Source organism: Silurus meridionalis, chromosome 4, assembly GCF_014805685.1.
Source record: "Silurus meridionalis isolate SWU-2019-XX chromosome 4, ASM1480568v1, whole genome shotgun sequence".
Classification (NCBI taxonomy): Eukaryota; Metazoa; Chordata; class Actinopteri; order Siluriformes; family Siluridae; genus Silurus; species Silurus meridionalis.
In genome coordinates, this window is record NC_060887.1 from 38,680,335 (window position 1) to 38,707,994 (window position 27,660).

General features: G+C 40.5%; 1 protein-coding gene across 1 annotated transcript in view; it reads left to right on the plus strand.

Annotated features, from left to right (window-relative positions):
- olfm3a (olfactomedin 3a) overlaps positions 1 to 24,240 on the plus strand; it is a 51,012-nt gene extending 26,772 nt beyond the window's left edge. Inside the window, exons 2-6 of the mRNA XM_046847099.1 lie at positions 862 to 1,005; positions 7,943 to 8,098; positions 10,436 to 10,655; positions 16,312 to 16,418; positions 18,582 to 24,240. Coding sequence (XP_046703055.1) covers positions 862 to 1,005; positions 7,943 to 8,098; positions 10,436 to 10,655; positions 16,312 to 16,418; positions 18,582 to 19,259 — 1,305 coding nt within the window. The 3' untranslated portion in view covers positions 19,260 to 24,240. The remainder of the gene's footprint in view (positions 1 to 861; positions 1,006 to 7,942; positions 8,099 to 10,435; positions 10,656 to 16,311; positions 16,419 to 18,581) is intronic.
- The last annotated feature ends 3,420 nt before the right edge of the window (positions 24,241 to 27,660 follow it).

Consider the following 27,660-nt stretch of genomic DNA (forward strand, 5'->3'; position numbering starts at 1 on the left):
ACACTTTCTCCAGAACCTCCTACAGACTCCAGGGAGAGTTCTCCGAATGTAGCCCAGAATTCAGATACCAGAGATTTCAGACATTTTCTTCTAATCATTACATCAGGTACTGAAATTATTGCCAATGTCTGTTGTTGGCCATAAGACTGGGGACCAAATGAAACATTTCAGAGAAATGCAAATCATGATGTTTAATGGAAATCATGAACTTTATGCTATTGCCAGTGGGAGTCTAGCTTTGCAGCAGCAGTAATGAGATGATGAACAGATGTGACAGTCAGTGAGACTAATGCAATGCGCAACACACAAAATCCGTACATTTATTTATTTATTTGTATGTATTCTCTTGTATATGGCTGTTCATTCATCATTTGTCCAGACATTTTATTAGTTATTACAAAATAAAAGACCAGTCGTACCGCAGTAGTTAAATCTGTTGGGCCCTTCAGCAAGGCCCTCTGCTCCTGGAAGACTGTACCATCGCGGGTCCTGTGCTCTGAGCTTCCTAACATGGCTGGCGTATGCTGAGGACGAATTTAATTGTCCTGTAATGTATATATGACAAGTAAAAGTGGTTTTTTTTTTTTTCGAATGATGTACTACCCTAAAAATGGCCTAATATGATTTTATTCACATGCTGAAGGAGCAGGACTGAGCAGTCCAAGGGCACCAAATTCTCATTTCTACCACTGCTCGGGAGATGATTCCAACTCAGATATGTATTTGCATAATTCTCTGGTTTGTTTGATTGCTTTGATTGTTGCTTTGAATGGATAATGGTGCACTCAACTAAAGCTAATAGATACTAGTGTGGTATCCCAAGCATGACATCATGTACTGTATAATTTTGTGTTTGTGTAGACGATCGGGCCGAAGGAGGGTTGGCAGGTGTACAGCTCAGCTCAGGATGCAGACGGTCGCTGTATCTGCACTGTAGTGGCCCCCGAGCAAAACCTTTGTTCCAGAGACGCCAAGAGTAGACAGTTACGCCAACTACTGGAGAAGGTACATCATACATCATATACTTTCCACACACTTCACTTACACATATACAGGCAGATTGTAATGCTGTATGAAGCTTTCAGTTTTGCCAAAAGAAATGAATTCTGTTGGTGTTCTAAAATCACAAACAAATTGGATGCTCAACTCACGCTGAGTTAATATTTGCGGTTGCAAAAAGTGGAAATGAAAAATGCAGATTCCTGCTACTCCGGATTGGTGGAAAGTAGAACAACACAACATGTAAGGAAGCGAAGTAAATGCAAATGTGTTTGAATCAATTTAAACCATCTGGATTGCAATGTACTGGGGTCTCCTGGGTCCGATTTGCTCTTGCTGATGAGACGCTGGGACTACACCGGAACTAAATCGGAAAAAGAAATGATCAGGGACTATATTGTTTTGGTAATCCAAATGTCTGTGGGGAATGTAAAAAAAATGCGAGGTTGAGTTTTGTTCAGTGAAAAAACTATGAAAATGCACAGGTACAAAAAAATGACTGCTGGGAGTAGATGTTCGTCCACACTTGGTCATTGGTCTCTTCTACACCACCGGAAGTAGAAATGAGGAATCCTCTGGAATAAACAGCTGGGTTCAAGTTCCAGAAATCCAGTGTTCTGTCAAGCTGATGAATTGATGTATGGCCTTCATGGCAGGAAACTGGCTATGCATTTAAATGTTCACATTTGGCTCATGGTGTGTATCTAGAGGCATTAAGCCATTGTAAAGAACCCAATAGTGGCTGCTTGGCCAGACTTGGGATTTAAACTAACAACCTTCCAGTGAGTATCTTAAAACCTTAATCATAACCGACAACCATATTCCTTACAGACAACAGCCTCAGGTACAGTATCAATATTAAGGGTCGACTGATTGATCGTCCGGCTGAAGCATTTGTTTTTAAAAATTGCCAACAGCGGATTGTGCTGCAAATTAGGCCGATTAATACGCAGGCGCATCTGCGAGCAGCTAAGTGTTATTGTGGAACGCGTGGCGCTGCCTCTTGCGCCATGCAGACTGCATAACCTCTGCCTGCTAATTTTTTAAAGAGAACTACATGGTAACATCCCGAAAAACAAGGTAAGGTAGGGACACACCAAACAAACAAGCGGGAAGCCTTTACACCTGCCGTGATCATTATTAGTAAAGATCATTTTTGACTAACAAATGACAAGTGTCTGTGTGTACTCCGTCATTCGCTAAGATGATTAGCCTCTTTAGTTAAGCTAAATAGTTCTCTTTCTCACGACGAGCTCCGCCACCTATTCAGTATGCAGAATCGGCCAAAAAAAGACGACGCAGTCCAACAAGAGTGAACGCTGCGGAAAAACTAAAGGCGACCGAAGCTCAAAAACCACCTGATATTATATATCAGCCATCCGCTGCCCTGGTTTTTAAATATCTGCATCGGCCAAAGAAAAACCCATGTTGGTCAACCTTTAATCAACATGCATACAGCTGGATCATCATTCTAGAAAGTGACTACAAATAGCTTGGTGCAATCATCTGCTCACCCTTGTCTACAGAGGATGAAACTTCACCACATATGATCCCACAATCATCCACAACCAGCAAGTACTTGTTGCAGACGCAGCTTCTGGAAAATCACTGCCAGACCAAGGGGACAGCTCGAATGAAAGCATGGCTATCAAAGTGCAGTCATGCTAAACTGGTCGAGATCCAAAAGCCATGCAATTTACTTTCAAAAGCGACGCATTAAAGGCTTTAGGGTAGATAGAAATGAGTTCTGCAATCAGCAATGAAATGTCAGAAATTCATGGTGTCATGTTGGGGGTGAAACGATCATCACTGAGAGCAAGAATTCGATCATGTCTTTATGATCCTTGTGTGCCCTGATAGTTGCAAATGATATTCAATTGGATAAAGGAAAATGTTATTAGAAATGTGGCATCACTTGTAGAAGGGAATTTTTGGTGGAAGCTTAAGGGGGGGGGGTCCTTATTAAATCTATTCAGCATTCACACAATAACACACTCATTGTTATTGTGTTAAATAACAATAACCAAAAGAGGGATAGAAAACACCATTTGCATCTCTTCCAAAGAGCAAGCATGGATAACAAAAGTTTCACTTTTCTATTGATTCTATTGTTTGTCCCATTTTGTTGTTTAATTGGGTGATGTTTGTTCTGTCTATTTAATTCTGATTTGTACAAAAAACATGCTTCTCCAAATGCATTTTGGGAAAAAAAAACATAAAAAAACAGTGATTGCAAAAGTAATCTACTCATTTGTCTTCTCAACACGTCACTAAAATAGACTAAAATAAATTAGCCTCAGTGCACACGATGTGTGAGGGGAGATTTACTCCCTGTAATCTCCAACAGGGAAATGGTACCTCAGTGTTTAAGACTTCTGATGGCAAGGTTGTGAGTTTAAATCCCAGCACCAACAAACTGCCCCTGCTGGGTGCTTGAGCAAGACCCCTTAACCCTCAACTGTAGTTTTTGCATTTGTAAATCCAATAAATAAGATGATTTGATAGATTGATTAGTGGTGATGGTTCAGCCCTGCTAGTTTATCTACATCAGCTAATAGTGACCCTAGTTGAGGTTGCGGTTGAATGCCAGAGGTTCTGGGTTACTGATGAGAAGGTCAGGGGTTTAAGCACTAGCACTAGCAACCTGTTGGGCCCTTGAGTGGTGCAGTCTGCCCCCGGGACAGTGTACAACCCACAAGTCTACAAAAGCTGGTATGCGGAAATGCAATGATTTGCAACAGAATACAATAATGTACAACTCTTATAAAATTATATTTGATTCACAATGGAAGAGAGAAAACATTTCAAATGTTGAAACTTGGCAAATGTTCTATTGTAAACAAAAGACGCAATTTTAAAATTGTTTTCGATTGTTATAAGGTTTGCCCAGTTCAGCAGCTCTTCTACTACAAAGTCTTCCTATTGTGATAGATGCAATATGTGGTTTAGCATTGACCTGCTCAAATATGAAAGGTCTTCCCTAAAAAAGACATCGTCTGGAAAGCAACACATGCTGCTCTAAAACCTGTACATAACTTTTATTATCAATTGAGACTTTTCAGATGTTCAGGCTGCCCATTCCATAGGAACTAATGCACCTCTATAGCATCAGAGATGCAAACTTTGAACTGAGCGCTGATAAAATTATTTGTACGTCGCTTGTATAAGGGTGTCTGCTAAATGCCATAAATGTAACAAGCTGGTTCCTATCCTCTTTAGTCCCGAGGATGTGGCATCCATGGTTTTCCATGGTTTCCAAAAAGAAGGTTTTCCACTTTGCCTTAGACCCCACAATGGCATTTCTGGATCATGTTCACATATGACTTCTTCTTTGCATGATAGATCTTTAATCTGCAGTTAATCTATAATCGAACTACTGCGGAGTGCTGAATTCACATATAATGCTTTCTGGAGATGTTTCGTTATAGAAGTATGCCTATGTTTTTGAGCCTGAAGATCATTAGCATCCAGCATTGTTTTTTACCCTCGTATCTTGTGCACAGAAATGTAACCAAATTCTTGAAACCTTTTGGTGATATTATGTACAGTAGGTGATGAGGTATATATTATTATTACACATCGCTGTTACTGTCGTGCTAGATCTTTTTACTATAAAGCCACGGTTGGTTTCAACAGGCAAGGTGCCATGCAGCATTCTCCAAAGAGCCATATTCAGCAACTGAACTCAATACAAATCTTAAGGAATTGGAAATCTTTGCTATTTAATTTCCTAGATCACCATCCCGCAGTTCGCTAGCAGTCATTCTCACCAAAGTAATGGGAGATCAGAAATCTTCTGGAAAATCTCACCATCACGGAAGAGCAGAACATCAGCAATGCTAAAGCAATGCTATGACAGGTCATCCAAACCACTTTCGCAGCGCCAACCTGCCGAGTGTCAGAATTCAACAGAATTGGGAGCCATCAGCTGTCTGGCAGCCAGAACACATTCATCAGAAGAGGATCAGGTGTGTCGCTGAAATGGTTGACACACAACACAATAGAGCAGGTGACAACTCAGTGTGAAAAGGAAACGAAGCTGACGTAAACACACATTACTGTACAAAGACTACAACACCGAGAGCAGAAAAGCCAGACCAGACCACTTCCCCTCAGCGTGTGCAGGTGTAATAACTGTCGACTGAGTGCGTTTGTTACCAGCATGTTAATAAAAGTGATTTATATCGCTGACATTCTGGTGTTCGATTCTTGCTGGTCAAACGTTCTTCACAAACCCCAAACGATCTTTCATTCATCAGTTCTCAAAATCATAGATTCAGTTATGAAGCAGGTATAAATGTGCAAATGTTGGAATTGTTTACTGCAAAGGAGGTGGTAGCTTGTGTAAGGCATTAGACTTTGAGTCAGAGATCAAATCCCAGTAACATCAAGCTGTCACTTCTGGGCCCCTGAAACAAGGCCCTTAACCCTTTGCTGCTCAGTTGTATGATTGAAATAAATGTAAGTCGCTTTAGATTAGGTCATCTAAGAAATGGTATAAATGTAAATGCAAAGGCTCAGCTGAATTATTAGCAGACTTTAGCCCATGCCTAGCTTTAGGAAGATGTCTTTCTAGATTCATGGTTTAGTTCAGTTTTGCAGACTTGGCAACATTTAAAATAACTGTACCATGAATGTCTTTTGTAATTTTCAATATATGCACTTTACTTCCTGTCAGCTCAGGGCTTCAAGGTGTCTGTATGCTGGTATTACTGCTACAAGTCCGTACTTTACTGTATGTGCTATAGAGGTATTGGTAAGCACTGAGTTCAAAGCCTCTTTACTGGGACTTGTAGGTATAAAGGTCACACCCTTTTTACTAGGGGATGGTCGTTATAAAGGTCACACCGGGGCTGCACAATTCTCAATTCTCTGAACTCTTAATAATTATTTGTAAATAATTATAACTTTCTTATGCCTAATTTTTACTATTTTTTTTTTCTTATTTTCTCATTACTGTTTAATATTGTTTATTGTTCAATGTTTGCTGTAGTTGTTGTAGTTTGCTTGTAGCTTCACTTACAAATTTTATTGTACACACTGTCACTGACGTGTAAATATGACAAATAAACTTTAAACGCTTTACTGGGTTTAGTGGCCTAAAGGCAATGCCACCTTCACTTGGACTGTAGGCATAGAGGACATGGCTTCTTTAGGTGGACGCATAGTCAATTCTATGGCCCATGGCCTCTTTAGTGGGAGTGATAGGCATAGGGGTCCCACTGATTTCACTAGAAATTGTGGGCATAAAAGGACACACTAGCATCACTGGGACTGGTGGGCATAGAAGTCAAGCCCCCTTCACTGGGACTGGTGGGCATAAAAGTCACACCAGCATCACTGGGACTGGTAGGCATATACTTCACGCCCTCTTCACTGGGTCTGGTGGGCATAGAAGCCAAGCCCCCTTCACTGGGACTGATGGCCATAAAAGTTACACCACCATCACTGGGACTGGTAGGCATAGACTTCAAGCCCTCTTCAGTGGGACTGGCATAAAAGCCATGACTTCTTTATGTGTCCTGGTAGTTATAAAGGCCATGTCTTCTTTAATAGGAGTGGTAGGCATAGAGGTCCCACTAACTTCACTGGGACTGGTGGGCATAGAAACCAAGCCCTCTTCATTGGGACCCATAGGTAAAAAAGTCACGTCTTCTTTACTGGAACTGAAAAAACATAGAGATGCCCACCTCACTAGGACTGCTTGTCAAACAAGTCATACCCTCTTTCCTGGGATGGGTAGGCGCAGAGGCCACTCCCTCTTCACTGGAATTGGCAGGTAAAGAGTTGGTAGATTAGCGCTTAAGGCATTGGTCTTTGGATCCAAAGGTCATGAGTTCAAATCCCATTCACACCAAGCTGCCACTCCTGGGCCCCTGAGCAAGCCCCCTCAACCCCCATAGCTGCTCAGTTGTATGGATGAGATTAATGATAATATGGGCTCTTGATAAAGGAATCGGCCAAATGCTGGTAATGTATAGAAGTCACAACCTCTGTAGAAGAACTGATGGCTACATGCTGCTTGGTCAGTGGAATTTGTTCTACACCATTAGATTCAGAACACTTTGTATCTGCATTAATGTTTAAAACCATGTGCTTAATTCAGCGGATCAGCACAAAATGCTAACATTAGCACTGATTTATTAACAGTTCCATAGATTTATTGCCTCTGAATTGGCCCTTCTTCTAATTTATAGATTCTTTATGCTGCCACCCAAAAGAGGTGAGGCCTCACTCAAGTTGGATAAAGGCCCTTCATTATGGCAGATTTTTAAACATTCACTACTGCAAGACGATCTGGAAAAGGGAATCACTGGTTAAACTGTGTGTTAGACAGAGGACATGTGATTTCTTAAAAAACGTCAGCATGATAAAGAAAGACAAGACAGTTGCACAAGATGTATATCCAATAAGCAGATGTTATAAGATTGTAGAGCACCTGGGGTTAAGGGTCTTGCTCAGGGGCCCAGGATTGGCAGCTTGACATGGATTGGAATCAGGGTCCAACACCTAAACCGCTAAACTACCACTACCTGTATGCTAATTTTATACTTGGTCATAATAAAAATTTGAACTTCTAGTGGTTCAAGCCACTTCAACTCTATCCCAAGCCTCCGACATACCCTTTTATCCCTCAAATCGTACCCCTTTTACCCCTCAAATCGTACCCCTTTTACCCCATTGTACACACAGTCTGGTGTCCAGTTGACCAGTGAGTTGTGTTGAATAATAAATTGTTCAACAACTCTTTATATAGCATTTACATAGATAGCAAACAGAGCTGTACTCGATATAGCATTGTGATATTTTCTCGACTCGATTTTGACACGCCTGATTCAGCTTTCCTTGATATATGATTTGCCTGAAAGAAATAGATTGCCAAAGAAGTAATGGGATTTGATAAGTGGCGCTACGCACTAATGTGCATTGACTGATGGTGCAGGTCCAGAACATGTCGCAGTCGATCGAAGTCCTGAACCTGCGCACTCAGCGGGACTTCCAGTACGTCATGAAGATGGAGAACCAGATGAAGGGGCTCAGGACGAAGTTCCGACAGATCGAGGAAGACCGCAAGACCATCATGGCCAGGAACTTCAAGGTAAAGTTTATTAAGTGTCTCCATACATTAGTCTCTTTATTAATTGTGGGGTGAAATAACGTGCTTGGCTGATTATGGTGGAAGATGTAAGGGACTATAAGCCCAGCTGTCTTATCACTATGGGGGGGTTGCTCATGGATTTAAGAACTCGGTAATCAGAATGTGGTTCATGCGAATCTGAGCGAAATGGTCTTGATCTTCATCCAAGTGAAATCGAGTGAGGAAGAGAATCGACTGGAATGCGGAAATAAAAAGAGCCGAAAGAGACCATGAATGTCTGATTTGGATTTATGTAGAAAATAAATGATATTATTATAAAGGATAAATAGTAATTATTTACAAAAGTTATGTGAAGTTACAAAATAAAATTGATCAATAGACTAAGTAATAGACAGCAAAAATGTTATAAAACAGTTCTAAACTGAAATATGGATTATTCATAATATTATTATTATTATTATTATTATTATTATTATGCACATTCCTTTTATTACTATGCAACAAACTTTCCTAAATTAACATAAAAAGCAGCTTCACACACTCTCGGCATCCAGACAGTTCGCTCCTCCGAACATTCTGCTGAAACACTTGGCGTGACGTTAAAAAAAATCCGCCAAAGGTTTACTTGTTCGTCCCAAAACAGTTCAGTAGGTGCGGTGACTGGGCAGGTCGTTCCATGATAGATACTCCAGATAACTAACTAACGCTTGCGGAACTCAGACGTACGCTTTGGGTCCTCGTCTTGTTGTACGGCAGAATCAGAATTGAATGGTGGTGAAAGTATAGAACGGTTGCCATGTCGGTTCCGGATTCCTTTCACTTTCCAGCATAAATCTCAAACTATTAAGAGGCAGTCTGATCCCATCTTCTCTCCTGGTTTCATCTTAGACAAGTTCTTCTGTTAGAGACAAAAATGTCACATTTGGACTCCACAGAACTTTCTTCCACTCATTCACTGTCCATCTACCATGTGTTTTTGTCTTTTATTCAAAACTATATAAGACCATGTGTTTCCACACTCTTCTTATTATTATTATCAGAAACGGATTTGAGAACCTCCAATGATGCATTGAAAACTTACCAGGTTTTACACGTGATCTGAGATCTTACTAAAACCTGAAGTATCTTGTGAATCTGGCCATCTCCATTGTCCAAGGTCAACGCAGGTATAAAGCAATAAGAGCCACATAAATAAGCGGAAAGTAATTCAGGCTTGCCAGAGCGCCGCACCTGACTTCAGCATCCAGCACGCACCGAGGCGTATTGTGGCTGTCCGCGGTGATAAATCTGCGCTGTGAGTGATAAACTCGATCCGGAGGCTTCGGCGTGGTAATGAAAGCGCAGCATCATAACAAGAGCTCGGCGGCCAGATGTCTCCACACTCGTCCTCCTGCCTTACAGGAGGAAAAAAAATTCTATCTATTTCCAGAAAGGGAATCGATATGTTCATAAGATCTCTCGTCTCGTGTTGATCATATCGTCTAGTGGTGGGGGGTGGATTGTGTGTGTTTAATCTTAATCTTACAGGGCTGAGAGTCAGAGGATTTTACTCTATTTCGTCGACGGAATCACGTGGGTTTCATTGGCTTTTGGAAATTGATTTGATACTGGAATTTTCAGTGCTGAGAGCAAATTAGCTGACTCCAATACATCACAAGTATTTAAGCTGAGCGAGCAAAGTGTTTTAAATAAATAAAGAATTAAATAAATACACTCTGTTTTCCAAAAGTATTGGAACACCCGACTTTTTTGAATGTATCTTCCGGTCAGTTGCGCATAATTTTATGTGCCTCAATACAAAATCACTTTGTTTCACTTTGGGTGTAAGTGTTGAGACATCCGAAGTTTTCCTAGGAGACCCAAACCTGTTCTAGCATGATGATGGAAACCTTGTGCACCAAGCCATCTCCATGAAGATCTGCTTTCCATGGGTTGGAACTCTGAACCCAACCCTATTGGGATGAATTGGAACACATCCCAGACTTCCTCATCGCAGCTGCATCAATACTTGATTTTAATGGACCCTTGTGGCTGAATGAGAAACCAAATCTACACAAAATCCAGTGAAACATCTTTCCAGAAGACTGGAGTAAATGAGGACAGTGTGGAATTTTAAAAAAGAAGCACATAGCAATCTGATGAACAGGTGTCCACATACTTTTGCCATATAGCGTATCATCTTTCGGACTCTGTGCTTATGTGTGTGTTTGGAAATCTGATGACTATGATATTAGAAATAGGTGCCAAGTTTTATTTGTATGCTCGTGTTTGGAAGAAAAAAAGACATGCATTGGTGCTGATGTAAGTGTTTGGTGTGTTTGGTGTGTTTGTGTGTAGGAGCTAAAGGACCGGATGGATGAGCTGCAGCCACTGATCCCTGTTCTGGAGCAATACAAAACAGACACGAAGCTCATCTCGCAGTTCAAAGAGGAGATCAGAAACCTGTCGGCGGTGCTGACGGGGATCCAGGACGAGCTTGGGGCGTACGATTACGACGAGCTCTATCACCGAGTGATGAGTCTCGAGAGCCGTCTGCGCAGTTGCATGAGCAAACTCAGTAAGTCACGTCAACTCTGTGTACACTCCAGATAGTAATTATAACCTTTGACATAATTACTGTCATTTAAACAGACATTTATCGCAAAAAAAATTAAAAATCCATTCTGGCTGATTTACACTCCATTTTCGAAAGTATTGGAACGCACGACTCTTCCAGGTCATATACCAGTCTCTGCCAGACTGGTCCCATAATCAAGCTAGGGGACTTCCTTTACTCGAACCAGCATGACAACACAAACCCTGTGCGCAGCTTCATGAAGATCTCCTGCTGTAGAGCTTCGACTCAACCCTATTAGGAACTTTACCTGAATCTCATATAAATTTTCTTAAAATCTACTGAAACATCTTCGTGTATATACAAGCAAATGGAAACTAAATGTGGAATGGGATGTTCAAACAGAAGCACATACCAATCTTATGGTCAGGTGTCCACAAACATTTGGAATGAAAGTCGAGTTCAAATTTTTTTCATTAGCACTTTGGTCCATGTTCTGTAGTTACCCACATCATTTTCTATATTTTACCCACAATGCTGTGTAATTACTTGATGATATCAGTGCAGTGGGGTTTCCTCCTCTGTGGAAAAATAGAAAGTTGGGCGGTACATTAGTCTGTCAGTGATCAACTTGTACCAATTGTCATGGTTATCATGAGGAAGACCACACTAGAAGTTCCACATCCTTAATAGTTATCTTCTCATGAACTCCAATCTTCAATAAAAAACTTTCTTTCGGCTTCTCCCATTAGGGGTCGCCACAGCGGACCATCGGCATGTTTGATTTGGCACATGTTTTTGCGCTGGATGCACTTCCTAACGCAACCCTCCCCATTTGTCCGGGCTTGGGACCGGCACTAAGGCTTGTGCAACCCTAATGGCTGGAACTCCAATCTTCAATTTGAAGCAAAATCAGACACCACCACATTCCAGTCTCCTCCACATGCTTCTACTCAAGAGTCGAAGTACACAAATCATGTAGTTGTACAAATGTTTTTGCCTTCAAATGTACTTAAATATCCAAAGTACTACGATTTATTACGACTAAAAAGACTCGAATGTGACTCTCAGCACACTGATCTATTAATAGAATCATATTAATGACACTGATTTGATTTCTGTTACAATTATCATCACAAAACCTTCTTAAAAAAAAATAAAATAAACGAGGTCACGTGTGTTGTGGTGAGTTCGAGTCTGGAGTTTCTTCATCATTTATTCCTCTCTAAATGTTCTGTTGAACTGATGCTGAACTGTATGGTGGTGATCAGTAGATACACCAAGCACCAATCAGAACGAGTTTAAAACAGAGCGAGTGCTCGATCCTGATCGGTGACTCGCTGCCACAACTTCAGCTCGTGTCCTCAGAAATGCATTTGTGTCTATATTTTGTCTCTATCTATCTTTATTTGTTTGAGGGTGCAGCCTGCAGTCACACCAACCATCATTACTAGTAACCCAATCACCATCATTACCAATAACGCAATCCCTTAGATGAGCAAACAGGCTGCTAATCATTAGCTCTATTCTTGCTGTTGTGCATTACTGTCATTTCTCATATTAGTCATACTCCATCATCTTCATCATCATCATCATCATCATCATCATCGTGATAATTTCCCTAATGCTTCCTGCTTTCTCAGGAAATACAGGAACTAGTGCAGGAAGATTGTAATACAGTGCTGCATAAAAGTTTGTGAACAAAAGGATTTATGAGGATTTTTGCTTCATTGTAGTTTCCTAACTCATCCACACAGCTTGTTCGGCCCTCTCTTGACCCGTCTACATTCAAGTCTCCACTTCCCATGGACCTTCCCAACTATATGTGGTTCTTTTCCAAACTGTTATCACAAAGATGAAGGCACACAATTGTACAGGACGTCTTTGGATGCTGGAGCATAACATTTTCCCTTCACTTGAACTAGAAGACCCAAATCTGTTTCAGCATGACAATGCCCCTGTGCACAAAGCCAGCTCCAAGAAGATCTGCTTGCCATGATTTGGAGGGGAAGATCTCCTGTTATAGAGCTCTGACCTCAACCCTATTGGGATGAATGTGAACGCTGACTGTACCCCTAGGCCTCTTCACCTCACCTACATCAGTACTTGACTTTGCTAACACTCTTGTGTCTGGATAAACACAAATGTCTACAAGCAAAAACTCGAAAATCTAGTGGAACATCTTCTCAGAAGAGTGAGCAGGTGTCTGCAAACTTTTGGCAATACAGTGTATATTTACAGAGTTCTTTACACTCTGCAGGATTTCATTGAGATTTTTATAAAAAAATTTGGATCATCCCCTATAACAACATTGTCTCCACAAACCCAATTAAATAACACCCCTCAGAACACATGCTCTGACCTTCACTCGTCCTTCTCCCTGCCTCACTCTGAAGTGCCACTGTTTGAAAGCAGCAGGTTGCTAACTAGAATGTCCCAGCAGGATGAGAAGCCTGACAGTGTGTGCGTTTGCCTACGGAGATGACGTCGCAAAATACGAGTAAGCAGTTGGGTAAAGTCAAGCTGGACGACAACTCCAATTTCATTACCAATAACATGGATAACCCACACAAGTTGTTGATTTGCTAACCTAAAAGATAGATTATCAAGATCAGATGTGAGTTTGTTATCCTTTGATTCTGGATCGTCTGCTAGTTTGATATTATTGGATTTGATACTGTTGATCATGATATTCTCTAACAACATCTTTAAATCTGTGCCTGGGATCGCAGCTTGGAATTCTTCTAGATCCCATTAACTGTGGTGTTCCTCAGGGTTCCATTTTGGGGCTTCTTTTAGTTTTTCCTTGCTATGCCTTCTTCAGGTTCTATATAATTACTGTACATATTACATATTATTGTAATGCTGATGATTTCCAACCTCACCTCCCGAACAAGCCAGGCAATACTCGTCCACTTGTCCATCTTTTTTCATATCTAGCTGAAATTTAAATACACCAATCAGGCATAACATTATTACTGTACATAATAATATTATTAACAGTGAAGTGAAGAAAACTGATAATCTCTTCATCATGGTTCCTGTTAGTGGGTGGATTTATTTATTAAAGTTTTAAAGTTAATTTTAGAAGCAGGAAAAATGGGCAAGCGTAAGTATTTGAGTGAGTTGGCCAAATTGAAACGTCTAGACGTCTGGGTCAGAGCATCTCCAAAACTGCAGCTCTTGTGTGATGTTACTGGTCTGCAGTGGTCAGAATCTATCAAAAGTGCTCTAAGGAAGGAACAGTGGTGATCCGGTGACAGGGGCGGCCGAGGCTCATTGATTAGTCCCTATTTGGGGTGTAACACTACACAAAGATTCACGGTTCGGTACGTACCTCAGTTTTTAAGTCATGATTCGGTTCAATTTCGGTACAGTTAGAGGTAAGAAATGCAAAATATTAAATTTCCGTACAAAAACTTATACCGTTACACCACTAGTCCCTATAACTTTATCCCTAATGACCGAGCCAATGGCAACAATGGCAAGATAAAGCACCCTGAATAGATATTAAAGAAACCTTGAGGGAAACCACACTCAAAAGAGACCCCATCATTATCATCAAACGACTATTTATTACAGTTCTGTCAACACCTAGTGTGTGTGTGTATATATATATATATATATACCAGGTGGTATCAAAAGGTTTTAAGACTAATAGTGTAACTGATGCTTATTCTGAACACATGCGTTACCACGTGTGCGATTTCATCAAGGACCGCAAGTCAAAACAAAGAGCAAACGTGAAATTCTGCATGAATCTGGGCAAATCTGCCACATGCGTTTGACATACGGCAATGCTGCGACGCTGGAGGTGTTTCGAGCCACACGGAAGTTTCAAGAGCGGAAGAACATCGCCGGAAGACGATAAGAGATCAAGAAGACCTTCGACGAGCTCAACCCATAAAAATGTCGAAATTATACGGCAACTTGTGCATGATGATCGTCTGAAAACATTCCGCATGATCTCAATTTCGCACCCACACTACTCGCTGAATTCAACCTCCTCCTGAAGATGAAAATCCAGCATTTTCATCTTCATCTTCAACATCGACAACGCTGCAGAGATCCAAGGGGGCTATTTTGAAGGTGATAGTGTGGAAACGTAAATAAATAAAGTACTTTCTTGTAAACAAAGCTAATCTCTAAACCTTTTGATACCACCTTGTGTATATATATATATATATATATATATATATATATATATATATATATATATATATATATATATACACAAGGTGGTATCAAAAGGTTTAGAGATTAGCTTTGTTTACAAGAAAGTACTTTATTTATTTATATATATATATAAAGATGATAAAGGCACCTAAAGCTGCAAGCTAAACCTAATTCCTGCCCACTTAGGTCCATGTTAAAACATGTCTACCTGCATTAGCCTAACTAACATCCAAGGCAGTTAATACTTCACTTAGTTCAGGCTCTGTTCCCAACAACTACAGTAACTCCAGACTAATTTCGTACTTGCCTTGTCGTGGAAAAGGTAATTGAGTGAACTCAAGCAGCTCACTTTAAACATCACTTATGTTCCAATGACCTGTCTGAAGCATAGTCTGGGTTTCTGCAGAAACACTGTACCGAAACTGACATCATTATTCCAACTGGAGTGGGTAGGCAGGGGGAAGGGGGCTGCTGAACGGTTACTGTCTGACATAACATAGTATTGTACAGAAGAAAATACTGACCTAATGGGTACACTCTGAAAATGTGCTTTAATTAAAGGGAATAAAGATCTAAACAGTTTTTTCTCCACTAAGTTGTTGTTTAATAATAAGCTCTTAGCCTGCAACTATTCATTCACTGTATCCCCAAAAGTATTGGGACACCTGACTTTTCCAGCCATATATATATATATATATATATATATATATATAAGTTTCTTCCCAAACATCCTTTATGAGACGTCTTTAGATGCGGAGGCATTACATTTTCCCCCTTGCTTGAACTAGGAGACTCAAACTTTCCAGGAGTCACGGGCCGGTCCTGAGGCCGCTAATCAAGATGGCAGACGACAGTGTTAGTGCGTGCATGAAGCAACGCGTGGTGATGAAGTTTCTTGTAAACGAAGGCATAAAACCGGCGGATATCTACAGAAGACATAAAGCGCAGTACGGTGATGAGACTCTCAGCCGCAGTAAGACATTTAAATAGTGTCCATGTTTCAAAGATGGCCGTCAGTGACGTGACGTGGAGGTTCCCTGATGACGAAGTGAAGCAGGCCGTCCGAGGACGGTTCAGGCGTAGTGACAAATCTTTCTGTCAAAACTTCCCAGGCGTTAGTTAAACACTGGGGTAAGTGCAGAAAGGTAACAGGGAAGTCAAATAAATGCGATTTCCACTCCTTGAATTTAGTTATTTTTTTATTTTATAACCTCAAAAGTTCCCTTTTGACTTGAACGCCAGTCGTATGTATTATAGATGGGTTGATTAATTTACCTACAAGCACATCTGACGTTATTGATACCTGCCCTAATCATGACCCCATTCTAGAAGTTCGAATGTGTTACGTCGGTTTCATATTTCTGTCATTTCTGTTTCAACATGCAGAACACAAGCGCCCACGTTATCAGCGCCGGCATGAAATTGGCTTTAGGAATCTAGTTAGCAGGCCTACATCTTATCAGTGTGTTCCATTCTTTCACAGCCTGCGGCAAATTAATGAAAATCACAGGACCCGTGACCATCAAAACGTCGGGCACGCGTTTCGGCGCGTGGATGACCGACCCAATGGCATCTCCAAGAAACAATCGAGTGAGTAACTCTTCTCTTTTGCTGTGTTCCCTGATGGTTCGGAGCAATTGGCTCTGAGATAATTGGTGGAATCAATAAGACGTCGTTTTTTTATCGGGCTGTAATTGTGGTCATGTGGTAGATAAACACTCACTTCCTTGTGAACAATACAATAGAGCGATCTGTTTATAGAGCTAAATGTCAGCGTCAACAAATCAATAATGCATTATGATTAAAGCGTTCAGCTGTTAGGCTAAATTAATTTGTTTTGTTTGGAAAAGATCATTGATGCCGTCATTACCATACTTTCATCATGGGCTTTAGAGTAGTTCTGTACACACTGTGTATTCTTCTAGACACATGTACACTCCTGCCCATCAACTGTCTTCCATTTCACATTTTTTTTGCTGTTGGAATCATAATGAGGACATTAAAACAAATTATATAGTGACCAAAATGAGCAATCCAATTTTCGGCTCATTGCTGTCATTAGAGCTTTGCTGCTGTGTTGGTCTTTGAGCATTAGTGATATAATGAAATTAGAGACCTTTGGCTAATGTGGGATTGTTAATGAAGACTATTTCTGGTTTACCTGATGGGTTGCGAGCTTCACAGTTGACCAAAAAAGATGCAGAATGTGGTTTTATATGTCCTGGAGGACGCATTTGAACCCACCCTGGTTAGTAGATCAGACTCAGAATACTTGTTTAGTTGCATTTGCTTACAGTAAAATATCAAAGTAAAGAGTAAAATAAAGTAAACAAAAATAACCAATATAAATCAATATACTGTACATAAAAAGGTGTTTTGCACAAACCCTTTTGTTTACATTGTGTTTAATTACATGTACACTAATGTTCTCTTTTACACACCGCACTGTGTAATATACAGCAGGTTTACTGGTGGTGCTATTTTGTGTTTTGTGTATTTGTCTTGCACTGTCTTGTGTTGTCTTTGCACTGTTTGCACCAGGTTTATGTGGTGAGGACACTTACTAGTCATGAGCTCTGTGTTTTCTGTTTTGTAGCTTTATGTTGTTAAATGTAGCACCAGGGTTCTGGAGGAACGTTGTCTCATATCACTGTGTACTGCGTCAGATATATATGGTGGAAATGACAAAGCTTCTTGACTTTATTAAGAGAGATGAAGTGCGTAGCAACATGAAATAAAATTTGTAGCAGCGGTAAAACAGAAGCAGAAAAGTCAGGCTATAAAAGTTAGTGCACGTGTAGCTAATTATTATTATGATTATTATTATTATTATTATTATTATTATTATTATTGCACTGAAATTATTGCACATAATTGCCCAAGATATCAACAATACATGGTGGCAATATAATAAAGAAATATAACTATATCTATATTATCTGTAAATAGATGTTATGGTAGTGGTAGCTCAGTGGTTAAGATACTGGACTTCTCCTCAGAAGGTCATGAGTTCAAATCCAAGCACCAACAAGCTCCCACCGCTGGGCCCTTGAGCAAGGCCCTTACCCCCCAATTGCTCAGCTGCATAACTGAAATAACTAAGTTGCTCTGGAGAAGGCATCAAATACCATACATGTAGATGTTATGGTTGTGAATAAAATATCAATCGGGGACTGGTTCTGAGAGGAAAAGAACATTCCATGGTGCAGCATTAAGTACAGTAACATTTACATTTACTTCCTTACTGTCCACCCGTGTTGAAGAGCAGATCAATCAGGAGACTGATTATCATTAGGCTACAGCTATCGTTCTTCACAGGTTATAGCATGGCTTCCAGGTGATGAGCAGTGTTGGTTTTGATCAAACTAGAGTACTCTGTGTACAGCTCCAAAGATTTATGAAGTCCATTTAAGTGAGAAACCTTTTTTTTTCACATGAAACAGCACTATAACTTTCTCCCAGGACGGTGGAGTTTTTTGGGGCACGGTTGTACTGCGAACAGCTTCTCCCATCTGAGCCATTAACGTCTCTAGCTTTTCCGAAATCGCCAAAGTCTTTCAGATGCTTCTCTGGCTCTGGCTCAAGTGCTATAATGAACCCATTTGCAACGAAAGAATTCAATGCGATCATTAGGCTGAGCAGATTACCGTACAATCTGTTGCTCAAAGGCTGTTTTGCAGTGCATTTATTTGATCTCATGCCTGGAACAATTTCTAACAATCTCTTCTTTTTTTTTTTTTTTTGTTAATGCAGGTTTGGTACATGGACACATACACCAACAGCAAGGTGGTGCGAGAGTACAAATCCATTGCAGATTTTGTCTCGGGTCAAGAGTCTCGCACGTATTACCTTCCCTTCAAGTGGGCGGGGACCAATCACGTTGTGTTTAATGGGTCGCTGTATTACAACAAAGAGCAAAGCAACATTGTGGTCCGGTACAGCTTTGAGACAGGCCGTGTTCTGGCTCAGAGGGCGCTCGAGTATGCCGGCTTCCACAACGTCTACCCATACACCTGGGGCGGCTTCTCAGATATAGACCTAATGGCCGACGAGATGGGGCTCTGGGCTGTCTACGCCACTAACCAGAATGCAGGCAACGTAGTGATTTCTCGCTTGGAGCCTGAGACGTTAGAGCCCCTGAGCACCTTTAACACAGAGTATTCCAAGCGCAATGCTGGAGAGTCGTTCATGATCTGTGGAACGCTCTATGTTACCAACTCCCACCTTACAGGGGCAAAAGTCTACTACTCCTATGACACAAAGACGTCCACTTATGAGTACGTGGACATCCCCTTTCACAACCCATACTTCCACATCTCCATGCTCGATTACAATGCTCGAGAGAGGGCGCTCTATGCCTGGAACAATGGCCACCAGGTTATCTTCAATGTCACTCTTTACCATGTCATCAAAACTGAAGATGACTCATAGAAAGATCTTTGAATTTTGGTGGTTTCCTGTTTGCCTGGAACAATGGCCATCTTCAATGTCATGTTCTATCATGTTCTTCATAATGAGACAAATGGGAAAGGTGGAGGTGCTCTGGGGCTATGACACAATCTTTATGGTTGCCTGGGAAAGAATCCACCAGGTAATCTTCAATTAGCTCTACCATGTTAGCAAAAGGACGAAGAGGCCAGCGTAAAACTGTTTTCAAGTTTTGCCCCATCATCAAAACGGATCATGTTTTTTGAAGAGTCCAGTGGCTAGGCAACCATTTTCTCCCATGCCCTTTATACTGAGGACATCTTCAGCAATCACTGTAGTGTAGTCATAGTCATGGAATATACCCTGGATGGACTAGCCTTCCATTGAAAGGCACACATTCTGACTTTGAGGAAAGTTAGCATAGTCCACCTACTGCCATGATTTGGGAGGAAGAATGAACCTGGAAACTTTGCAGGAAAAAGAAAGAGCATTAACAATCCACATAAGAGAACTCATAATGCCCACTTATAGCAAGATAGAGGGGGAGCTTGTTGTGTACAATATGATTTTGCCCTAGACTTTATTCTTGAAGAGCAAGGACGACCAATTCTTCTGCAAATATACACTACACCAAAACTCTACACAGCTTCATGATTTTTTTGGCTAAACTAAATCAGGGGCCATCAAGTGCCAGAACCTGCCCCCAGATGCAGACACAGCAGGATTGAAAAAAGGACCCCCCCCAAAAAAGATAAAAATTTTGTGGCCAATCATATACCGTTACGTTAATGATAAAGCTATAAGCAGCTCCTCCGACTCGAGACTGGCCACTGCGAGAGTTTAGAAAGGAGAGCGTTCTCTGGTTTAATCAGTGAAGGAACTAATTGAAAATGGTTAAACGTTAAAGGGTAAGTTGAACACCAGGGGGTTATCATCTTTAGCATCACTCCAACCCATCATGAAAAGTTCTATAAACATCAAGGAGTCACGCTTCTGCTACGTGATTTTCTTATTCGCCAGGAAAATCGATCGCAAACCGAAGACATTCGTAAAGAGACGCTCTGTAGAAGGAGGAGGAGCTTAGCACTTAGCATTTTATTGTTGATTTACAGCCGATCACTCTGAGAAGAAAGAAAGGAGCAGTGGGAATGTGACAGATAAGAAGCGATAAATAGAATGATGAATAGAAGTCATTGAACTTTTTTCCATTTAATTGACGATGAACAACACAAAGAGACCAGTGGAGTAACAAAAGGGAGTGAGTTGTTCTGGTGAATAAATGGACAAGACGGACCATGATGAACAAACTAACGAATGGATAAATGAATATTGTTGAATTCTTTCAGTTCCCAATGCTAATGGCCATGCCTTACATTTTAGTTCAGTGCAGTTATTAGGTTCTAGAAAGCTTTTTTCCTTTTCACCTGCATGAATGCTGACCTTTTTTTTGGTGATTGTAATTTATTACTGTCCTTGTGTTAAAAAGAAAACCGTTGTCTTGTGGAATATGTTTTAATAACCTGGTCCTATTAGGCAAGAACCCGATTGTATAAAACAGCCTGACCTTCTCAAACCAAATGTGAATGATTGTAACCTTCTTTCCGTCAGTCAGAATTAATCGTTTCTATGAAATACACTACTGGCCAATCGCCATGGTCATACTCGATCTATTTTAGTATTCATGAAGTGGTCAGGGGCTGGAAAAAATAAAAGGGGGATAAAAAGGATAAAAAGGGAAACGACGAAGGTTATAAATTGAGAATTTTTTTTTGTCTCGTGACAAGGCCGGCTCTCTGAAATCAGAAAGTGTCACGAATTTCCCTTTGATGACTTTGAGTGCGGCTCTTCTGCAATTTCAATCAACATGAAAAGGCAGAGTAGCAGCAATGATTGGAGTCCCTTAGCTGCAATTTCTTCCTCTCATGTCAGTGTCAAGATCCTCAGTCTGCCAGCACAAAGGGAATTTCAATGATGCCCAGCAGATCGGCAGGAGAAAACTGCAGATTTTTGTTTCCCCTTTGCCCACACCTTAGCCATTGCATACTGACTTGAGGTCGACCGATAGTGGATTTTACCGATACCGATAGCAAGACCGGATCGTTCTTGCCGATAAATGATTAATCAACCGATTAATTCTAGTTTTCAAAATAGATAGTGGATATAACAAACAAACACGCCAAGTAAAATTTATTACAAGCATAAAAAAAACTTTACTGAATCATAAAAATTTGCTAAATAAAATCAATATTAATATTTCCATTAATAAGTATAATTCTATAACAAAAAATGAAAAAAAAAAAAATTCAATAAAGCGCTCTCCGTGCAGCATGCAGTTTCACATGTAGAAACAAACAGCACGTGGTGTCAGTGATTGGCCTCTAGAGGCCGCTCTAATAATGGTGGAGGACAGTAAGACAATATAATCGGTATGGATTTTAGGCGATACTTCCAGCAATCAACTATCGGTGCCGATAAATCGGCAAAAGCGTTTAATCAGTCGACCTCAAAAACTGAAGACCTTTACTTCCCTTTACACACACAACCTGACTTTTCTATCTATATGTGTTTGTTTCCAAAAATGTTAGCACAATTGTACAGGACGAATTTGGAAAGAGCCAAACCTGTTCCAGCTCCATGAGGATATGCTTTACATGGGCAGGAGTAGAAGAGCTTGATTGGCCTGCTATAGAGCTCTGAACCTCAACCCTATTAAACATATTGAATCAGAACTCAGGTCTCTTCACCTCACCTTCAACAGTATCTGACTTTACTAACACCCTTGTATCTAAATGTCACAGAAATCGAGAAATCGAGTGGAACATCTTCCCAGAATAGTGGAGATAATCATAACAGCAAATAAGGACCAAATTTGGAGTTAGATGTTCAAAAAGAACCACATATCAATCCTTTGCTTAGGTGTCCAGAAACTTTTGGCGAGGTTTGTAGTCAGTTTTTTCAAACTTTTTTCCCCATCAATTATAGACGATTGTCTGAAAACCACGCCCACACCGATGTGTCCTTTTTACCATCTCCGGGGATCTCATCAAGCAATCGCAGGAGGTCACAAGCTCACTCTGTAATGTTAAGCTATATTTTTCATCTGTGTATAAAAAAAAAACCTCGCCGTGGAGCTGTCCTGATTGCTTTCCTAACTGCTCCTTCTGCAGATGGATCTCCGCACCTTCTCGTTCCTGCAGTGACGTGACAGCTGCTTCACAAGCGGTTAGAGGGAAATGGTTGAAGCCGGGAACAAATCAAACTCCCCTCCCGAGGCTTATTTTCAATTCCGCAGACAGCAATAAAGCCCCACGGTGAAGGGAAAAAGAGGGCGTGAGCCCTCCAATGTGTTTCTCCCTCCAAGAATCGATGTTTGCCGTCGTATGAATTTTTCTGTTTGCTCCGTCTGGGAATGGGAATCACATTTATTTTCATGCCGAAAAGGAAACACGAGGGGCGAAGTGGATATTTTCACAGCGCAATACTGATTGTCGACAACAGGCGCACAAGTCCACTTTATAAAGATATTCCAGGGGGTGGTTCTTTCAATAGGAGTTACTCAATTAGCTGGATTTTGTTATTGATGATTTGACATGATCTGGGATTTTTTTTTTATCCTTTTAGCTCAGCCTGGATTTTCTGTCATGGCAACAGGTCTAAAAGCTTAACCATGCAAAAACAAAAATTGTACCTCAGTGGTTTTGGCTTGCCAGATTTGGAAATGTGTGGGTTTGAGCCCTTGTAGTGCCAAGCTGAGACCGTCTGGCCCTAGAACAAGGCCCTTAACATTCTCTGGTCCATGGCTGACCCTGTGCTCTAACCTCAGCTTTCTAACAAACCTTCCTAATTTTAGTGTTGTACATTTATTTGGCAGATGTCCTTATCTAGAGCAAGTTACATTTATCTCAACAACTGAGCAGTTATGGGGGCCTTGCTCAGGAGCCCAGGAGTGGCAGCTTGGTGTGGCTGGAATTTAAAATCAACTTTCAGATCCAAAGTCCAATGCCTTAACGACTAAGTAATAATTATAGAGTTTTCAAAGCGTACTACAGGAAAGAGTAGATTGTTCTTTTGGAAAGATTTTTTCAGGATGGACTCATTCACACCATTCATTTGGCGGAATCTCATAATAAACGTTCAACTCGTCAAGTACAGTTTAATTAGTAAAAAAAAAAAAGAATGTTCTTGTATTCATTTCCATTAAATTGCTCTGGAACAATGTCCATTGTTAAAACAGCATAGGAATTAAATTGAACCGAATATGTCACATTTCTTTTTGTTCCTAAATGCTACGGGGTCGTGTTGTGGCTCTGAGAAAGAATTTCAACTGAAAAAAAAAAAGTAACATGGAGAACATTTAACTAAATCTAACATTTAAATAAACTTACAAAAGGAGGTGGGACCTCAAAAATGCATAAATGTAAATGTCATGAGTTCAAATCCAAGTACCACTCAAGTTCCACTGCTGGGTCCTGGCGCAAGGCCCTCAACTGCTCAGGTGTATAACTGGGATAATTATGTAAAATTGATTTAAATGCTAAATTGTTAGCGACCTTCTGCCAGTTCTCATGAATTTCCAGGTGTTTTAATATGTTTTTCATATTCTTTAGCATCCAGCAATAACTTACTCTGCAGTAAGAAAAACTGTACACACTCATTAGCCATTGTACCACCAACCAAACAATCTCCTCGTTTCTCGTATCAATAGATTTAGCCCTTTCAACAACGTGTGAAAGTGCAATTATCTCGAGCAACTCAATCCCGCTATACTAATCACCTCGGCACGTGTGTTTGAAGTACCTAATTAGCCTGAACATAATTACTACGATTAGATGATCTCGGATGTGTCATTAGATCTTGGATGTTGTTAGCAAAGTACGAAGAAAGGGCCCCAGGCGTGGTTCGTGCAAAAAAGGCAAGGCGAGAAGAAGAAACGAGAAAAAACAAGACAAGGTCGGGAAACCAGGGAGACGAGAAACATGAAACAGATCGGCTTGATATTCGACAGAGAGAAGAAAGTGTTACTTCGCACCAATACAGCGGAAGGAAAGAGGTGTTCATAGGCAAAAACATCATGAACAGGGAAATGGGAAGAATGGAAGAAAAACACGTGAACGAAAGGATCAATGATGAGACAAGGGTGGAGACATTACACTACATGCTAACAGTATAGGTCATAGTACAGCACACACATCAATCAAAAGTATACACACCCCTGATTATCATCATCGATTTTTTTTAAACCTTTGCCAAACTGTGACCACAAAGTTCAAAACACACAATTGCATACAATGTAGCCGCAGCTTTTCACTTCCCAGGACCTAAGAAACCCAAACACTGTCCATGACAAAACTCCAGTGCACAAACCTAAGCTCCATGATGTGTTACGGTTGGAACCGAGAACCAGAGTGTCCCTACAGAGCTCAGACTTAATCCCAGACATCCTCATACAGCATCATAAGCCTGATCTTGCTAATTCCCTTGTAGCGGAAAGCCTTCTCAGAAGAGTAGAACTCATTGTGAAAATAAAGAAAGAAGAAATCATGTTGAAGGATGTACATATGGGTGTGATGATCAGGGGTGCACAAACTTTTACCTGTATGGTATACATTTATCTATTTTAAATAGTAAGGACTTTTTCAACAATTCGATATATGAATTATACAAACAAGTAAATAAATAAATAAATAAATAAATAAAATGAACTGGAGATGTCCACCAAGGGTAAAGAAAAGCTGTGTGGCTTACATTTAAGGAATTTGGTAGATGCCCTACCCTGAAGGGGTTAAGGGCCTTGCTCAGGGGCCCAGAAGTGAAAACTTGGTGTGGCTGGGATTTGAACTGACAACATTTTAATCCAAAGTCTAATGCTAATATCATCTCTTCAGAGTGACACCATGATGGATAAGTTACAGAGGTAGAATGTCTTCCAGAGGCAGACCTCCCACAAGAGAGTTGCAGGAGTCCAATTTTGATAGGACAAAGGGCTGAACCAGGTCTTCAAAGTGTGGAAGAAAAGGATTTCCCTAACATCATAAATCACCTGGGATGACAAGCAGGTCAGTTTTGCTAGGAGTTGATTATCTATCATCCATGATGAGATCCCAGCAGAAGGACAGAATGAGTTGAGTGGATCATATGGATAGCAGATGTATGAAAACATCTACTTGATCTCATTCACAGCATCCTGAGGACTAACTTATTAAGGAAATAATTCAAAATACAAACACATTCCAAAGTCAGTATGTTTCTACGCAGGGTCCTTTGAAGATAAACAACACTCTTATGTTCCTGATCCAGTTCTCTACACCTCCAGTTTACTTGGAAACTGGTTTTAGTGAAATGCAAGAATGGCTAATGATGTTCTTTTCACATCATTGTCTGCTTATAGAAAGACCCACACACTATACTTAACCAGAAATATATATTTTTTCTTTCCAGACAATCCGTAGAAAAAAATACTTTCTATACAGATGTTTCATCTACAGAACCCTGCCTATAGTGTCTCTCAAACATATGTAGCCAGACAGGAAGTGATGTGTTTTGGCTTATAACATAAACCTTTGCTTCTTTTTCCTTGTCCTTGTAAATTTTCAAGAGTTTTCATGAGCTCTTTTTAACGTTTTCCACCTTCTCTGATCTTCTGTATCTTCTGGACACATAGTGAAGATCTGCTTAAAGATCTTTAGATTTTTGAATTTGAAGATGATTGGATTTGCCTTCGTATGCTTAACTGCTTCATGATTTTAAATAAACACCTTGCACATGCAAACTTGACAAGAAGACTCTTTATTGACTGTACATATGCAATAATTAAACACGCAGAAGATCCTCCAGAAGATAATAAACCAAGGATTGTGATGCTATTAATAGTTGATTAACGAACAATCAGTGTTAACGGGAGAACTTCATTCATCTTCTATTTTGCATTATTTATTTATTTATTTGCACATTTTTATCACGGTTATTTCTGTCACTTTATATGGATATGATCATGCAGACGTCTCCTTGGCAACATCAGGAGAATCAGACATCACCGGCCAGTCAGATGTTCAGTCCATCTTCATCTCAGGACTGGACTACTGCAACTCACCCCTGGCAAGTCTGCCTCTGAAAGGAATTAACGTCTGCAACTGATCCAGAATGCTCTTCCACTGCTTCACTGATCCAACCATCCTCTACCACTGCTCAATCAGTTCTACCATCCATCTTTATCCACTGCACCATGCTCACTCCATCCTCTACTTATGCTCCTTTAATTCAGTCATACTCTACCACTGCTCAACCAGTTCTACCATCAAATCAGATGCAAAGAAAGCATGCTCCCAGACTCTTCACTTTTCTGGCACTGTGTTGGTGGAATGAACTTCCATTTGATGTTCAAAATTCAGAGTATACAGCAGTCTTTAAATGATGTCTAATGACCTAAATCTTCCAGTGGTATTTTTTTATGAAAATTTCTCCTTTTAAAAAAATACTTTCTTTTTGCTATTTTCTCTTCCACCAGAGTGTTAGACTGACAGTATTCTCAGTCTGTGTCATATGAACCAGCAGCAGAATTTATTGCTCAAGACTTCAAAGCACTTTTAAGTGACTCTGGATAGGAATGCATCTGCCACATGCTAGAAATATAAATGTTAATAAATATGATTTTAAGAACATGACAATATTTGCGGCTATTTCAAATGTATATAGAGAGTAGCACAATTTCTCTTTTTGACTAAGAAATAAAAACAGGAGACAATAAAGACTAGAAACTACAACTACAACAGACATCCCACCCTCTAACACACCACAACTCTGTCCCACCCATCCCTATAACCCAAGACCCTATCTCATCCCATACACATAACCCAAGACCCCATCTCATCCCATACACATAACCCAAGACCTCATCTCACACCATCCCATTGACCCAAGACCTCATCTTATTCCATCCACATAACCCAAGACCTCATCTCACCCCATCCACATAACCCAAGACCTCATCTCACCCCATCCACATAACCCAAGACCTCGTCTCACCCCATCCCTTTGACCCAAGACCTCATCTCATCCCATCCACATAACCCAAGACCTCGTCTTATCCCATCCTCTTGACCCAAGACCTCGTCCCACCTCGTCCCATTGACCCAAGACCCCTTCTCACCTTTCAATTCATCCCTTTGACCCAAGACAACATTTCACCCAATACACTTGTCCCAAGACACTATTGCACCCCATTTCTATAACCCAAGACCCTGCCTCACCCTCTCCTTTTGACCCCATGCCATTTTTTTGACCCAAGTCCAATTCTCAACTCTTACCCCATCCCCTTTACCTAAGACCCAATCTCACCCCACCTTCAAAAGTATGGATCATTGAGAACATTTCTCTGCACAGCCTTTCTAATATGCGATGGTCTCTT